We start from the raw sequence: 18,975 nt of genomic DNA, 5'->3' as shown, positions 1-18,975 counted from the left end.
AAAGGCAGATTGTGTGCTTCAGAACTGAGCTTCCACCACTCTCTCCTGCTGGATGGAGTTACTGTGTGCTGCTGTAGTCTGGCTCACAGCTGCTGCCTACATTTCTACCAATGCTTTCCAGGTAGGATGTGCAGCACCCGAAGACATAGGGGCAGTGTGCAGGAGTTTATGTGCTAACAGAGTAACTGTGCAGAAGTGAAAAGCTGCTGTTATTCTTGTTTTCCATATCACTATGCACATGCAGCAGGACAAATTTAGGCATCTCCAGCATGTGAGCATCTTGTTCATTTTCTCTGTTGGCATCAAAACAAATTGAATATATACTTCCATTACCAGGAAAAATCACTTTTCCCCAGCAGTAGGTGAGACACTGGTAGAGCACCAGAATGGGGGTTCATGCAGCTCAAGGGCTCACATTGTATTCCCTCTTCTCAACAAGGGAAGTGCAGCTTGAAAGCGAGCAGAAAATCACTTCTGCCTTTTTGAGCAGGGATACCCAGTAGAGATGCAGCAGCACTTCTAATCTCAGCCTTATGTCTCTCTGTGGAGGCCCATAGGGCTCACTGCCACTGGGTGGGCTCATCTCTGTCCCCGCTCTTAGCCCATCTCAACCCAAAGTGGCCATCAAAGCAGTGGCAGCAGTGGGACAGCTCTGCTCCCAGCTGGGGGGGAGGCTGTTCCACCTCGGGGTCCTCTGCTACAATAGTTTCCTGGAGGGATAATCAAGAAGCACACTGCTTGGCTTCAAAACATACAATATACTTTATTGCCTGCTAGATAATCAAAGTGAGGAGTAAACACCATAGCTGGAAAAAGCAGAAAAGGACCAGGAAAAGGAAAAGAATATCCAGTCACCAAACAAGTTATCAGGCAATAAACCATACACAATATAAATAATCTGTTTCCCAAACAACTAAATCTTTATTTTGCTAATGGCCTTTAGATGGTTAATTATCAGTAGTAAAATCTCTGGATTTCATTTTCTACACAGCATTAGTAGTAAGAAATATATAAGGGACTCTGCAGAAAGCAATACAAAGGAGTTATATACACAGGCACCTTCTGTGGAGCAAGAACAGAACCTCATCTAGGGAGGAGGGGCTATCTACAAAACAGAAGACCATGGTAATACAATAGTAGCTCAGACTTAGTTCGGCTGCTGCCTTTCCGCGAGGCAGGTCAGCCAACTTATGTATACATATATATTTTAAGATATATAGAGAGATTTATTATTTTAAAAATAATGTGAACTACCAGTAGTTCCTAGGCTAATTTTAAAGAGGCAGTGTACCTTTCTGAAGCTTCATTTTCAGGAAGTATATTAAAAATGGTATATAAAAGACTAGCAGACCCAAGCTCATGTATCAGCAACTGGTATCTTCCCTCAGAATTTTCTTCTCATGCCACAGTTGCCATCCCCAGCGATGGCAATGCCTTCAGTCATCCAGATTGCTATTTACCTTGCTACCACTAAGTTTGCTTGATTATAATGTTGTTAGTAATCATCGATTATTAATAGCAATAATGCTGCAATACGTTGTCAGAGCCTGACTGCATTATGAAGACCTAGTCTGTATGTGCATGCAGAGTTTTGTTGCTTAATATGAAAGAACATTTCTCATACAAGATGTTTCCCCTGCCAACCCCCTGATGTTCCTCCAAATGCACCAAAATGGCCACTTCCATCCACCTAAGGAAGACCACCAGCACATCCTACACCCAAAGTGTTTCTAGAGGCCTCTTCCCAACCCAGCAATGACATCTGAATTCCTCATTGCCTCACACATCACCCTAATGGCAAGGAGATGGCTTTGCATGGAGTACGCCAATAACAGTGTGGCAATACACAAACTGTTTTCCATAGTATGCATGACATTTTGCTGAGGGAGCATAACCATGCCTGCTTTTAAAGATGGATGTCCAGACGGAGCAAGATGTATTTGCAGTATTACAAAATGAAGGGTTGTTTGTATTTAAAAACATACCTGACATTAAAATCAGCATTGTGCCAGGCAACCACATCCTTGCTGAACTCTCTATTAGCCTTAGCATCAGGTTACAAAAGAACAGAGCTATAAAATCCCTGGCTGCTATTGCACCATGCCTTTCAGAAGCAATCTCAGCTATGACAGCAGCAGCAGGTGCCCTCTGCATCCCGCCGAGCACCAATGCTGAGCACGTAGTGATGTCCTGTGAGAAGACTGGAGTACCAAAAAGCGAGGCAGTGACCTGTACCATGGTTACAGGTCTTAAGCTCTTCTGCCTATGCAGGTAAACCCACTATGAAGGGGATCTGCTGAAAACTCAATTATCCCAGTTCCTGCATCATCACAGACAGCATCGCCATGTCTTATTTAAGCGTCTGGACCTTCTCCTGTGCTTGGCATAAGGGCAGATGGATGTATCAGCATCAGGGAAGGGAGATCCGGTACCTCAACAAGCAACTGCAGAGTCAGTGCTTACTGTCAGTGCTGTAACTTCTGTTCAGCTCTATGGGACACACTCAGTGGCAGGGAAAATGCAGGCAGCACCCTGCTGTGCTGGAAAGGGAAAAAACAGGCAGATTTTGAAAGAGAAGTTCTTACTTTGGGTTTAAAACCAACTGAAGCTTCACCTTCACTAGTTGTTGCTGGTTCTTTGACTGCTGAAGAGAAGGGTGAATAGCAGTGCCCAAGTTGATCTCCTGCAATCAACAGCCTTAGCTGTCACTTTTGACCCTCCTGCATCCCAGTTTGGCTTACCCTGGTGGAGCTACAGAGCAGTGTTAGGAATCCCATAGAAGGATGAGGGATTACAGGGTCATTGAAGCCAGACAGAAAGACTTCTCCATGCATTGCTGAGGATTACGTTGATAGTGAAAGCCAAAGAGACTGCTGACATGGTGCATAATTTGCAACTATAACAAAGCTTGACAGACACCCACCATATTTAATAGTTCATATGTGAAACTGCGAACCAAAGATTCTCAGCACAACACAACCCCTGCCAGGGCTGGGAAAATCAGCCAATTCCTTCTACACACATCATTTCCTCCTATATAAAGCCATTTATCTGACTCACAAGCTGTGAATCACATCTTATGAACTGCTCTGGTGTATCTTCTCTTCTTTAAGCCAACAGATTCTTTATCACTTAACGTGCTGATGCTGTCAGCTACTGCAGAGAGATGTCTGTGGAAATATTGCCCTTCAAATGTCAGCCCATGGCCGGTGGGCACCCACACTGGATCTTTTCAAAGGCTTTTACTGCAGTCAAATAGTCTTGGGTCTGCACCCACATACTCCTCACAACGTGCATGCCTGTATCAGTGCCAGACACAACCTGGAGCAAATGAAGAAGGAGTTCAGTTTTTCTGGTCCTCCAGTCTGCACCCTACCATGGTTTCACTTAATGTAGCACTTGGATGCAGCACCCAGCCTCTTGATTTTCTTCCTTCTTGGCCTGGACGTCAGTGCCAGGGTCTGCCCCACTGTACACAGAGTGACCAAGGGGCAGCACCTGATGGTCATGTCATGCCTCCAGCAGGACCTGCATCTTGCTGCCCTTTCTCCTTGAGCTAGTAGGGCCAGTGATAGCATTGGCAGCACAGAGCAGACAAGATGCTGCGGAAGGCTGTGGTGCTGTGGTGGCTTTCCTGCTCTGGGCTGTGTAGATGAAGAATGGGGAAGTTAGACCTGGGCAGATCAGAAAGCAGGCTGAATGCAGGCATGGCCTTCATCCAGCACTTGGGGCACTGGTGTGGAAGAGGCATCCCATTGAGAGGCCGGGCACGACCCAAGGCTGGACACAAGGCTGGTTGCTGGGACCCTACTGAAAGCCCAGCAAAATGCCCACTGCTCAGCTTGCTGGTGGCCATGAGAGGAACAGCCCGAAAATGTGGGCACGTTCTGGCATTTACCAGTGTCACAGTACAGCTGAACAAGAGCACTGCCACATGAGATGGGTGTTTTCTTTCTTTGGGTTCCACCTCACGGTAGTATGGCTTTAAGGATTGATTTGTAGCATCTGCACAAGGGTACTGAGGAAAAAGCTGACAGGTTTGCTTTTGTTTTGTCTTTACTGTCAGAACTCCATAAAACAAATTGAAGGCAACTGCTAGATAGAAAACGCAGCGCTGGGAGAAAGGTTGCTTTGAACCTCTCTGGTATGGCTATTAACGGACAACCTGACAAACTATTCAGGAGAAAAAGTTTTTGAAGGCATGTGGCAGTCCTGTGGCTAGTGATCATGCTGGGCTGGCACTCTGTGACAAATCTCACCTCAGATCTTATCCAATCGTTATTTTTAATGTCACAAAAAACAACATACTTATCTAGCATCTTCTGAAGATGCAGCCTTTTTTTACATCTCTATCTCCTAAAATTAGGTACATGGGCACTGTGGAAGTAAGAGTGGATTCCACAACCAGCTTTCAGGAAGGCGCAGCTTAACCTGTCCTGGGATAGAGAAGCACTCCAGGTGACACCTCAAAGTCCCTGTGACTTCGTGCTGGGTAAATACCACCAATATCTTGTCTTATCCCAACAAAGGATATGTTGAACATCTTGGCAGGATGCTCGGTTTTCTACTTTGGCTTCCTGTTTAGCCCAGAGCGCACACAAGGATGTGTCCTGTCAAGAGTCAGTTTATATCTTCCTGACAAGCCATTACGAGCCTCTCTACTTTTCACATGAAACACCTGAGGAACAGCACACAGAGAAGAGCACAGTGCAATGGCCACTGTGCAATTTCAAAAGCTGCCATGGACAGCCTTTGCCCCACATTTTGGGATCTTGAAAAACGTTGGCCAAACTGCTATCAAGTTGGTAATGAGCAAGAGAAAGAAAACACAACACTGATAGGCTAGTCAGGTTCTTGCCTAAAGCTTGCAGGGGATGGCCATTCTAAGAGCAGCTGCTTTTAAACTTGCTACAAGCAGCATTAAAAATTAATTAATCTAGAGAAAATATGACTCTGCTTCAAAAGAAAAAAAAAAAAAAAAAATAGGACCCCAGGATATTGTAAACAGGTACTCACAAACATTGAGGTGAGACATCATTAGGAAAGACCGGCATTACCGTGTAGATGATTTGTGGTATTTTTTTTTCACATATTACAATTGCCCAGAGAGATGACCTCACATAAGTGAGTCGCTCTCAGCTGTTGATGGAAAGGAAGTAATACAATGACATCAAGAGCAACCAACTTCCAAAGATGAAGGAAACAAATAGCAGCAGCGACCAGCCGTGGGAATCTGTTTACCACTTCTGAAGTGAACAGCTATTTTAACAGCTTGCTAACCTGACTTCACCATAGAAACACAAGTGGCACAAGCAGAATCTGATGTACGGAAATGCTGGCTTTTCCTATGGGCTTGTCTGCATGCCAGTTTCGCTTTTTTAAGGTTCACGTGGGTGAGAAAAGACCATCTAGAGACACATTTAGCAATGCAAGTCAGTGGCATCTTTCCTGATTTAATGCTCCCTGGTTAAACCAATGCCCAGTAGCAATAATAAAAGAATAAAAAATGTCTTTGCATCAGCTGCACAATACGTGCCCAAGGGTTCCATATGCCACCACCACAAGCACTTTTTCAAGGACATGGCTGAGGCTACACCCCCAAGTGTCTGGCACCACTGCAGCCAGCCCGCACCTGAAGGAGGATCCCTTGTGCATTCATCAGCATTTGGTACTCACCGGGCTGGTGGTGTTCAGCCACGTCACTACTGAGTGTATCAGTGCTGCAGTTTTTAAAACATTTTCAACCTGAGACCCAAACAACCACAGAGAATCTGCTCACCTGACACAAGCAAAGCCACCAGGTTAGACTTCAAACAGAAGATGAAAGACATAGAAATCAAAAAACATGTTATTGCCTGACAAGATCTGCAGACTAAAAGACCTGACTTGTATAGAAGGGCTTAGCTGTTACTGAGACGTGACTTGTTGGTGCAGTTTCCTGCAATGGTGTTTATGGGGTCCGTTTGTGTTCTTCGTCTGGAAGCACAATTCAACCCATTCTGATGGAGTTTGCCAGTGTAATTGCCATGGTGCTCTCATTCTCCTGTTGCCTTATTTGAGCTGAGGATTTCCTCAATAATTACAGAGAAATAAAATTTAAATGTCTGGGAACTTTCCTTTTTTTCCTCCAAGAAAGAAATTCAGAGGTGTGTCAAGATTTATTTTGCCAGTTAAGGCTTAGTATGGATTAACACCAACAGTGTAGGTCTAATAGGCAGCACTGAAGTTCGGCTTTGTTTTTCAGCATGCTACTTCCACATTAGTTGCTGTTACAAGCCACCCATTAAAAATAAGGCAAGCTTTTCTCAATAACAAACTGCTGGGAGAAGGAATTAGTTGATTGTATTTCAAAGAACTGCTGGATTCCTGGAACTGGTGCTCTCTGGCTCTTCTACAGAAAGCCAAGCTGGAAGAAAAGCTCCGCTGCTTTGCTGGCACTGCTGGCAGATCCCATTGCCCTGTGCTTCTCTCTCTGCAGAAGCTGCAGCTGATTGTCCATGGCCAGGAAAAGTTGCTATTAAAAGCATTATGAAATAAAGAATGCTCTCTGCATATTTTTCAGAGCTGTGAAATAGCTCAGGATGGTCCGGTACTGCTCCCATCCCACTGAAAATGAGTGGGAAGTTTGGAATTGATGTCAGTCAAGTAGTAAGCCGTGCGAGGAAAGTTGAGATGACTGAGAAGGAAGGTGAGAAATTCGTAAGTGAAGCTCAGCATGTCCAACTTCCAGCAAGATAAACAAACCCACACATTACATGAGATTTTCTTCCAGCAAATATAAAATAGATTTCAGTTGGACAGTGGATTCGACAAAGCCAAGAGGTTTCCACTTGGATTCAATGCAACACGTGCCATCTGAACAAGGACATCCAGCACTATACATTGGCATGAAGGTTGTTGACTTAATTGGGTTTTGGTGGTCTTTTTTTTTTAGTTTTATTTTTTATTTTTAAGTAATAAAATAATAAAACATGACTGATCCTGCAAAGCACTTGGGAATATTTTCTGAATTCTCTGAATTGTTATTTAAGAATGTATTTCTGCCTCTATTAAAGATGCTTTTAAATCCCTGATGGCCATCCTTAGCTGCCGACCACAGAATTGCCAGCATGCACTAATTTTTTGTCTAGGCTTTTTAAAATTAGCTGCAGATTATCAGTCTGTGACTATGCAACTAAGCTCTTCTATGATCAGAGCGCATGGTACCAGTGACAACATGTAAGACTTGGGGAATCAAACTGGCTTTAAATACAGCTGTCCTCATGCTTAAACAATAGGCTCTTTTGCCCTCATGCTAGTCAGCACAATTAGGTGGTGAACCTGTACTGATAAATGCCAACAGTCTGGCTCAGAGATCTGTGATCACACTTCTTGTATAAATACATCTGAGCTATAGTGTTTCCATAAGGCATCCTCTAGCAGCCCTTCACTCCTAAGAAATTCCTTTACTGCTGTGGATTCCTGCATTAGAATTACCCAAACTCAGTACTATTATTTTCTTATTATTTTCTTGAAGCACAGCACGAACAATTTGCTTAAGTACAGATTAAACCAATGGCCGACACCTCATATTGTTACGAAGTACACACACAGAAGCAGTTGTTATTAACAACACTTGCCATGTGCCAAATACACCTGTCATCTGATGGAATGCTTCCAAACTGCATCACACCTCATGCAGCTCACACACTACTGACTGAAAAATTACTGCTGCAGTGACTGAAACAAAATATAGTATCCATTCCCAAGTAATGAAGTGAAGAAGGACTTGAACTTCAATTTCTCATCTTTTTCTTTTTTAAATTTTTGCTAATGGTTGGCAAACCTTGCTTTTGAAAATTGAACTTCTTGAAGACAATGAAATGCTCCATCTGCTGTGATGGTGATTTTTCTGCCTCCTCACTTCCAATAGAAAACAGTGCTCCCCAAACCAAGATGAAAACTAACATTGTTGTGATGACCTGCTGGTATCTGCAGGCAATTTACATGGCTGCTGTAACCAAGGACACATCAAGCCTGCGATCCACAAGCTCAAAGGTGGTTGTAAGCACCTGGATGCTCATGAAGGCCTGACTTCATCTGGTTCCAGCTAAGTTTGTTTCATTTTTACTTAGGAGGTCCTATCTAGAACAGAAATCGCCTGGTAGTGTTTAGTATCTGAGGTACTAGGCCTTGAAACTTCTGGCAACATGCTGCTAAGTTGTAAGACCTCTCGCAGCAGAATCATTTTAAGAACCCAGTCATGAAGACATCAAGGAACTGTTCTTCATACTTGGAAAGCCTGCAGGGAAAACACCAGTCCTAACTGCAGGTGCTGACTAGGTACTAAGAGCACTCACAAAAGGCTTGGAAGGAACATGACTGAGTACCAGAAGGATCTGACCTGAGCCCAATGGCTGCCATCACCAGGAAGCTTGACCATGTAGGACCTCCTGCCAACCAACACCTTGGCAAAGGAAGATCACCAAGTGCCCCCACATCACATTATCAAATGCCTGAGCAGACAGCTCTGACCTCAGAAAGGAGTGAGTGCATCTGGAAGATGCGCCAGTGTAAGCCATGCAGATATTTGGGTTTCCCTTCGCAGGAAAAGACTTAGCCACAAATACAGTGAATGCAAATACAAGCTTTAATTTGAGCAAGGGAACAGGTGCCTGTGAAACATCTTCCCAGATGACCTAGCAAACTAGCCAAACACAAACTGTAATGAATGCATCTAACACTCTCAGTGTTACCTCTCCATATCCAAGCAGAAGTAATAAACAAAATGCTGCAGATTAAAGTACTAGGTGTTTGCATTCAGCAAAGTACACTTTGGTGTTAAGCTTGAAATTCTACAGTAACTGATTTGGTTTTGGGGTCTATTTCAACGAGTTCCTCTTGTTTCACAGACAAATAGACTGAAGTACATATATATAAATACTGAAGTAGTATTTATACGGAATAAACTTTTGGTATGGATTTATGCAAGCTGGATTTTCAATCAGTTTCAGCTGCGGTACAGACAGCTACATCCTGTGTTAGATTACTTCTGCTGAAGACCTAATCTGCCTTCTCCTGCCAGTAGGTAACAAATGAAGCCTAGCTGAAATCTAGTACAACTGTATCAGAGCTCAGTTTCTTACTGTTTCTGTGCCAAGAACAGTCCACATAAAGAAGTTCACACTGAATAGCTGGTAGGCATTATATCTTATAGGTTTTATTTTTGAAAACAAAACAAAACAGAACTTTGCAGCAGATATAGAAATGTTGTCTCATATTTTGTTACTGAAGAACTGGCAGCTCCATGTGCTATATCACGGTAATGGTATGCTCGAGTAACCTTTGCATCTCACTTAATACTTTTACACTTCAAAAAATACGAGGAAAAAAAAAAAAAAAAGGCTGCTTCAGAGCAGGATTAACTGCACATTAAAAAAGAAATGTGATGAGCAATGAAAATAGCCCAACAAATGGAATCAATGGAGAATGTTGTAATGCCAGGCAGAAGCATGTCACCTTAGGAGGAGGATGTCATTCCATCCTGTGTCTTGAAAGTATTAGTGGAATTTGTCTTACCTGACAGTTAAGAGAGTGTCAGTGTAATGCCAAACAGCTGCAAGTAGCAGTGTGAGAGCTGGGTAACAAACCAGGTCTAGATGCACCGAGTGGGCTGCACTACGCAGGTGTTTCATTGGAAGAACAAAATGAGAGCAGACACAAAAACACAGGGGTCTGAGGAATGAAGATGACTATACTTTAAGGTAATTTGGTAAGAAAAAAAATGGAATTGTAACTTCAGTGTCCCTGACTGAGCATACTGTACTGAGAAAAAAGATATTTTCTAAAATTCCTTCCAGCTTTTTAACTTGCTGCATCAGAGCTTTTCTCTCCCTTTCCCAAATATGACCATTACATGGCCTTTAGCTCTGAGGCTCTTTCATTCCTGGTATTTCTTTGCAGACAGCTGATGTGTAACCAGCAAAGGCAGTGCAAGATTGCGTACATTTCTTCTTCCCTGAGTAAGTGGCACACAGCTGAAAAAAAAAAAAGAAAAAAACCCACACAAAAACCCAAACCATAGCCCCCCTCCCCACCAAAAGTAAAAGCTTCCCTTCTGCTGCTTTTGACCCAAAAGCAGATCTCTGCTTGCAAGTGAACAACTGCTTTCTACTGGTTTCATATATTCTGTACCTGGGTCTTGCGTGATACGAAAAATGCAACCAAGGAATCTTCAGGTATCCAAGGCCAGAAAAAAAAAGACAAGACCTCCCAAAGTCTAATTTTTAATCCTAAATAAAGAAGGTAAAATACGGGGGCAGAACAGAATACTGGTTTAAATAAGCTTTGAAAGTAGTGGGGATCTTTAAATATGGATGATGCCTGCTATTTACTTTTAAAAGAGAAGCCATTCTGAAGTTCTTCTGGTGATCAGAAACTGAAAACGTGGCAGGGGCTTCTTTATGTGAGATGACTTCACTTATTTCTGTGGGTTAGAAATGAGCTTTCCAGTTGTGTGAAGACAAAATCCAGAAGCACATTGTGGAAACCTGGAAAGCTTAGAAGAATGGGCAAATGGCTTTCCCCCAGTTTAACTACACTGAGTCCTGCCTCCCTTGTCCACAGTCTCCAGCTTCATGCCAATATACATTCAATGAATCCTGTGGCACTGGCATGGGTCTGCAGATCTTTCCAACAGTGTCAAAAGCGTTGATCAAGGCTCAAGTTTGTAAAAATAAAATGAAAGCTCCCATTATAGACATCTTTAAGCAAGAACAAATGGGTGTAGATTCTTTGTAAATATGCAGTGTTTTGATAGTGTGCAGAAGTTGGATGGATGATCTGATGGGAAACTACAGCTCACAGTTTCGGGGATCCATCTCTGTTTTTTGGCATCTTCCATTTTCAGGTGGAAAACGAGCTTGCTTCTTTTTAAGTGGGAAAAAAAAAAAAAAAAAAGCCAACAACTCATACTCTAGCTAAAAACAAGTTCTGCAAACACTACTCAGTCAGCCATATGTTGAAGTAAACAACCGCTTAATAGTAAAGCAGGGGAAGTATCAAAGCAGCTCTGTTTCAATAGCATTTATTTGCAATCATTAGTTTTAAATGGGAAACTGTTTACAGGCACACACTAGATAACCAAAATAGAACGAACATAAAGAAATCTATTTGACGGTCCTTTTCAAATATTTCAAATATTTTATTAAATATTTTATTCAGGTTTTGATCACAGTTTAATGTACTGTAGCATGTTATACACATGACTTAACATGTGCACTTAATATCAAATTAGATAGAGGTTTTTGAAGAAAGTACATTTTATAAATGTGCTTATTGACTTCTAACTACACACATCTAAGAAGGCAGTAGCTCCGTTATACCACTTATGGAGATGAACTATTATAAGGCATGTTTACACCAAGCTTTGGAGAGAATAAAGCCAAATACTGGGTCAAAATTTAGTGGAATTACTTATGAGAATAAAAGTTGAAGAACTGGGCTCTACAAAGAGATCACAGCAAATCAGATGTGTTAAAACTGTCAACCCAGACTGGTTATTAAAAGCAAGCACTGCTGAGAAAGAAGATTCTCACAGTGTCTGTATTTTTTCAGACATTTTTGAAAATTACACCTTATGATGTAACGTGAAGGAAGGAGAATGAAATCTTCCAAGAAAGTTTGAAAACCACTGTCTGAGAAACCTCAAGTTGTTTTGGGACCTAACATGGAATGCTTTTATACAGGCAACATCTTCCAAGCCACTGCATATCAATGTGTGTGTGTGCGTGTGTGTGTGTGGCACACACACACACACACAGACACACACAGACACACACACACACATCTCTCTCCCTCTTGCCTTTGTCACCTTCAGACCACTGAATAAAGTGTAGCAGTGAGTGGAAAAAACAAGGTTAAAAGAGTAGGTTGGAGCACTGTATTCAGAAGCCTGGTTAGTTAGGATGTACTGTGTGACAGCAGAAGTGTTTTTTTTTTTTTCCAGTGGAGTACAATGTGGGTCTGCTGGCATAAGTTAACGATCAAGACCCAGAAATTACAATATAATTCTTTGGAAGAACTCAACAAACATTAAGGTATTTGCATTTGTTTTTAAAACTCTGTGTCAATGAAGGCCCTAGGTCAAAATAACATGCCTCCTCCAGAAGCATCACAAAAGCCAAAGCTCAATTCTAGGGGCACCGTAGACCGTAATCAGGGCTTCTGCACTGTCACACTGCAAACTACAATGCTGCCCCTCAAATAAGGATAGTTTTAGGCAGAAGCTCAGGAGTGCTGCTGAGTGGAGGTCTCAAGTCAGTTCTTCCTAGATGTCTGCCTCAGAAGAATCAGTGGGGGAACATAAAACGTGCATCCACTTCATAAGCTCCTTCAAAGTTGTCAATTCAGTAGAAAATACTGAGTATAGAAAAGACTATAATAGCAGTTAGGTGAGAGAATAAACCTCTCTGTGCCTTTTTATTGGGAAATTCAGGAAAGGAGGCAAAAAAAAACTTTCACAGCCTAAATGCACTCATTCTCATCTCTCAGTGTCCTGAAAATGACTCAATGTTCTGGCAGCTTTAGATGATAGTTTCATAATATGTACAAGGTAAGAAGAATGCCACAGATAGTACAAAACTTGGCAAAGATACCTACGAGCTCTACAATCTAGAAAACAAGCATGGCAAACAAACAGTGTCTAATGAATAATGTATGGTATACAACACAAAAGTTGCACAGTTGCGTTTCCTTGTGAAATTAGGATTGCAAATGTAAACTCCAGAATAAATTTCAAGAGCAGCATTTGGCTTACTGCATGACCACTGGGAGTATCTGAAGTCCACCACCTGATGAGCACTGCAATTCCTGCTCTTACACAACCCATTCTACTGGGCCTATATCCCGCAACTCATGTGACTATGGCAGAGGTTCAACAAAAAATGCTCCAGCAACACAGTTTGGCTACCACTGTATATTCAGCCTGATGTTGTCAGATAAATGTTGCTGTTGGGAAGAAAAGCGTACAGCGATATACAAATGGTATCAATGGCTGAAAAGATTAAACGATCAAGTCCGAAAGCAAATGGAAGTTAACAAAAGTAGTCTTTTGGGAGAGGTAGCCATATTAGACTCAGCATTCAAAAAAAGGGAGTGCACTCAAAGGACCAAAATACATTACAAGATCTTGTACACCCATTATGTTTTTGTCTTTCCTACAGTTTTTTTTTTTTTTTTCCAGAATGTACACACACACGCGCGCACACATATATATCTTTTTACCTAACTCCTCTTTGTTGCCACAACTTCACCATACTGAGAACAAAGGCCAGCTTTCCTTTTAACCTCTCTTAGCTGTCCCGTGACTACAACTGTAGCCTTCAATCTGTTCCAGTACCCGTACAGTAGCTAACAGGCAGCAGAATTAAATTGCTCCAATTTAATATCCTGTTCCAAATGACAGCATCCAAACTATAAGGCATTCCCTCATTCTGATGCAAGTTACAACTCTTTTGGGTTTCTGCTTGGTACAGACTGCAGAGTGCTCTTCGGCCTTACGCTACAAAAGTAGATCTCACCCAAACAGTAAAGCGCGACGATGGAATTTGAACACTGGTTCACATGCTTCCATCTATCCCTTGTTCCTGCACCCTTTTCCGACAACGATGTTTACCACATTAATTTCAAAAGTCATGCACCAATGCTATAAAAGAGAAATCCAAATTAACAAGAAATCTTTTGCTCATGACTTTGGGATACTGTATTAGTATAAAAGAGCATTCAGTCATCTTAAATAAATATATTCTATTTCTGAAATCACAGCACATTCAAGGGGTAGTTACTGCCGTAAGCAGAGCATTAAGTGATCTCCATGGATGTTTTTAATCGATTTGGTCTAATATCTGGAAAATAACCTACTGTGGGGATAAGAATCTGCATCTCAAATGTTCTGCAGAACGTTCTTCCCATATTTGCATACAGTACTAGAATAATTAAGAAGACATTACAGTATTTTCCTCCCAGCTGCTTACATCTGTAGCTTTGGCTACAACAATATATTCTGTATACCTCAAAACTATATATGAAATACCCAAGATCACTAAATAAATAAAAGCCAAAGAAACCTGGGACAGTACTGCATTTTACACTTGAGATGAGATTCCCCCACTCCCATGGATAAGTGAGAGAGAACAACTAAGGTAACTGTTTTTTTTTTTTTTTTTTTTTTTTTTTTTAAAGAAAGATTTATACACAGGTTCAGATCCAGAAAATAATGTGAAATGCATAAATATTGATAGCTTTAGCTAAGTTAAAATGGGTTCAGTAAAGTATGATACAACATATTCAGAATAAACAAAGCAGAAAAGCATCATATTTTGGTTTGCTTGAGATATACATAAGGTGCAACAATTTCTTTTCTAGAGGCATTTGTGGACAATGTGTTAACAGGTAACAGTGTTTGCTGGTATACTGAAGTACACACAATAGCAATATGATTTTTTCAAAACAAAAGCAGCTGAAATTAATAAAAATTAAAACAAAACAAACAAGGAAAAAAAAAAACCCAACCCCAATACAGTAAGATATTGGTCTGAAATTTTTGTTGTGCTAACAGACTTTGTTACCTGAAAATACTGATACCCCTTCTAGTAGATTCAGGGAAAACTCTAGCTACTGAAATCAAGACGTCACTCAGAGAACCAACGAAGGCAAATGCCTAGTGAACTATAAAGCTTTGCAGGATTTCTGCTACTCTCAGTGCCTAATCGCTTAAAAATTAAGCATATCTACAAAAAGGTTTATAAGTATCTGAAAACAGTCATATCCAGTAAACTGACCCAACCCTACCCCCTCTCTAAGGGAAAGTCAAGGAAAAGCAGATCAAGTAAGATATTAATTCATATAGAAAAAAGTAATTTTCTGTTTCTTTTAAAAAAGGTACCATTAATATACAGAAATATCTTCAGGAACAATATTGAAATTTAAATTGAGGAAGGATGGGGTGCTTTGACAAAAATATATCTACTCTAAAGGTTTCTAGAGAAATAAGTTAGTACCATTGTCAAGGTGAACGGCCTGCACTGTAACATATTTGGATTTCAGCTAATTATAAAGTGGTCCAAAACTCCAACAGCCACCTTGCTGTGACCCAACAGTTTAAAGTCTTTAGCTTTTCCTGTCTTGTTAAAATAACTTATAAAACTTTAATAAAATCTTATTAAAAAATACTGCCATAGGCTACAATGGCATTTGAGGGGCTCTTAGTCATATATTCACCTGAATTTTTAAAAAAGCCTTTTCACTGACTCATTGGCTCTGAAATTTTGTTGTTCTTTTGTAGTTGTTCCCTTCTTCCAACACATGCATCTTTGATGGTGCTGTTTTAGTGAGACTTTCCAAGCTGTCTACCCTAGTCAAACCTTTAACCCTTTGTTACAACTCTCGTGGTATCCTGTTATACTGATTCTCAACAATGAACCAAAGACTTTCACTTAGCTACAACAATGAAAGGCTAAACTTAGCAAGCATTAATAGAGTTACTGTCCATATGGCTATTACATCAAATTAGTTACAAAATAACCCCAAAACATATTATCAATTCAGTCAAGTATAAATAAGAATGCCTGATAGAATGATGTAAACTCGCATCATTTAAAGACTTAATTCAAAGAACTTCAAACTCAATCTAATACTATCAAAAATTCAGCCAGTATGACGAAGACTAATATAAAATTATTGCTGGAGTCCAATTTGGTAAATTGTTGTGCTACAATGCAAAAATTAGGGAAACATCTTGTGCTATTGAAGAAGTACCCTGTTGAATTTGTAGCTTTAGTTTAATTACTAGTGATCATTTTGCATCTGTTGGTAGGAATCAATGCTTGGTTATACAATAGTGTAAGTCGAAATAGTGAAGACAGCAGGCCAAGTGATACAATTGGCCTGGATTTTGGGATGCATTTATGAGAGCAAACCACAAAAATTCAGCATAAGCAAAGATAGAAGCTGGCAGGTGGATCTGTGGTAGTCTGAATTCAGTCAAACATTACTCTTCAGTTGTAGTTTATCTGCATAAAACTTTCCCCTTGACCAACACAAACTGTAATTGGCCCTTTATACAAACTCTGAAGCCATCTGTGCATAGTAACTACAACAATGCCAGTGTCTTTAAAATGTAAAAGGTATGCTTATCAGAGTACATGTATATTGAAAAGTCATGCTTTTAGGTCTTTCAGAATGGTGAAATAATACTAAGGTCACTTTTGAAAAACATACTCGCAGTACTTTTTGTTTACAGGAAAGTTTCACCAAGTCACTCAGATATCTATGCAAAAATAAAGGAACCTTCCAAGGCATTAAAGACAAGTCAATTCTCTGCAGTATTTTTCTTTTCCATACACCACTCCTTTTTCTAATGCACATCATCCTGGTTATTCAAAGCTAAATTAAAAAGAAATAAAACCCAAACATAGCCTGTCAGAATTTTTGCCAGTAAACTCTACCACTCTGGTGGCAAATATAAAAGTGCAGAACATCTGGACCACGTGGCTGCCCAAACACCGCTAACAATGGTACATCTGTCCAGGCTGCCTTGAGTTCTCTGGAACAGGTTTTATATTCATTCTACAATATAAACGTAGGCATAACCTATTAATATAAACCATCTTAGAACTTAAATCTTCATGTACAAAAATGACTAAGAATATCTAATAATAACTAGTGCAGTGCGTCAGTGTTTTTGTTGTTGTTGATTTTTTCATTTTCATTTAACTAGGCATTATATGAAACTAGTTGCCATACTCTCTGGTTGGTAAAAGAGATGCTGTGTGAACTAACAGTAAAGGCAGCCTTCTTCATATCAACCACCTATTTACTGTTTAAAAGCCTTCAATAGAAAGCAAGCTCTGGGATCATTCCATTCCTGTTCATTAATAGACAAATAATATCACCCTCCTACATACTGGGTTCCGATTTGAAGACCTGGCCCAAGTTGCTAATGTCTGGCTTCCAGTGAATTCTGGGCCACTCAGAGCAATAAGCACTTGCTTGCAGTCTATAGTTTCCATCACATGGACTGACTAGCTTCCCTTGGTAAAGACAAGGCTAGGATATTAGGTAAAGCACAATGTTTTACAATAAAGTGGAGCTTCACTGGTCAGCGCAGGAAATAAGCACCGGAGCCTGAGACATTTCATTTGGCTGTCCATCATGTGGGAGAGGCGTGGCCCTCTGATTTCTGCAAAGAAGAAAAGAAACCCACTGTTATTCAGAGCATGGAAATGCTTGTATCAGACAGGAAAGACAGAAATTAGCAAGTGATATAGTTCAGCATCTAGTGAGTTCCACGCTGGCACAGATGTCCACATATTGCTGGCTACGAACTATGTTTATAGGTATTCCTGCAACAGTAAGAAAATATCCTGAGGACAGCCTGCAATATAATGCAAAGTCAGACAAGTCTTGATGGTATTTGATTACACAAAACAAAATAGATGGCCAAAGAGTAAGTTAAGAGCACACAAGTGCTGTTACACATTTTGTAAGTGAGTGGTTTCAGCCCACAGTAGTGGAGAGCACAGCTCATGTATAGCAAAAGATGGCAAATGCACAGAGGCGTATGTCATGTTAATGAGAGTCAATAGCTAGCTTTGAAGCAAAACAAAAATATACCTATCAGCAGTTACATGCTGGGATGACTCCAAGTTTCAGGACTTAACAATTCATCAGCCCAGCAACAACATCTCTTTCATTACTTCAGCAGTGTTAATTTACAAATGATCCCCTGGCACCGGATATCATAAAAATACACCACACCGGAATTACATGCTGAAAATCAACATCAGTCATTGAAGCAGATGGACCTGGGAGAACTCCTTTGCAGCCTGCCTTTTAAAATGCATGCAGAAGAATGTCACCGCCTGTTATCTAATTACTCAAGTCAGATTCTATTATTGTTACATTATGTGTCACTTTAAGCAGGGAAAATCTGGAGCCTAATTCTTACTTACACAAAGGCCACTTTGATTGCACTTTGGCAGAGACGTAGGAACAGAAACGTATGTACTGACATGCTTTGCACATCTGTAGTGCAGTGAAATGGCCTTGGTACAAACTGCAGCTCAGGATCACAAGTGCTTTAACTATGGCACACACAAGGCAACCAAAGCTAAACAAACATTCAAATGACAACCATGCTGCCACTTGCAGACAAGCTTTAATTACATTTAGAAAGGACTCCGGCTTCTGAGGCCCAAGACTGTAAAATTATATAATAATTGAACTTAGACTCTGAAAAGAACACATCAAGCAAACCTCTAATGCTATTCTTCTCATTTCTAGTTATTCAGAGATAAAGAAGTTGCACAGATAATAAACAGTCAACAGAGTAGAAGTTAGAGAAGCATGCAGCCCGTCAGATTCAGGTTTCTGTTTTGACTTCCATTTGACAAGTCTGTAAGAGACCTATGGCAAAATTGTTAACTTGGAAAGAGTCTCCCTTTTCATTTGCCCTAGTGATAGAAGCCGGAATTTACAACAGTTGCTAGACAATTGCTGGTTCGGTGTTTTCAGGCCTCATAGAAGGTGCCACGCTGCTCTAACTGCATGATGAGATGACAAAATATGGTTGTAGGTAAGGAAGACCCAAACAGAAGGGTAAGTAAAACACTGGTTCAAAACATTATTTTTAATGAGGAAAAATGGAGGAGAAAAAACTGTTAGAAAAACAAAGAGGACATCATCATAACTAAGTGAATCTTAGTTATGTTAACTAAGTCACTCTTGTGCTGCTCTTCTCACAGCATTACTGGAAATCAATGAAATCACAAAGATGCAAATGAGAGCAGAACTCAGGACTGCGCTTCTCCAGGTTTCACTTCATAGCTTCCAGCCATGGAAAATGACAGAAACAAGTTCATGCTTTTGCAGTCTCAATAGCAGATTGCTGTTTTGCAAAACTGGAAGAAAAGTCTGGGCTGACTGTAGTATGAAAAC

General features: G+C 40.6%; 1 protein-coding gene across 11 annotated transcripts in view; it reads right to left on the bottom strand.

Moving 5' to 3' along the window:
- Positions 1 to 738: 738 nt before the first annotated feature.
- Positions 739 to 18,975, bottom strand: part of BBX (BBX high mobility group box domain containing) — a 139,962-nt gene continuing 121,725 nt past the window's right edge. For all 11 annotated transcript variants that reach the window (XM_085239271.1, XM_085239246.1, XM_085239253.1 and 8 more), the window contains one exon: positions 739 to 17,218. In XM_085239271.1, the coding sequence (XP_085095397.1) occupies positions 17,131 to 17,218 (88 nt within the window). In that variant the 3' untranslated portion in view covers positions 739 to 17,130. The remainder of the gene's footprint in view (positions 17,219 to 18,975) is intronic.

The sequence above is a fragment of the Meleagris gallopavo genome, chromosome 1, assembly GCF_905368555.1.
Source record: "Meleagris gallopavo chromosome 1, MGAL_WU_HG_1.1, whole genome shotgun sequence".
In the NCBI taxonomy this organism is placed as follows: Eukaryota; Metazoa; Chordata; class Aves; order Galliformes; family Phasianidae; genus Meleagris; species Meleagris gallopavo.
Note: the sequence above shows the minus strand (reverse complement) of the source record. Positions and strands in the feature narration are given on the sequence as shown.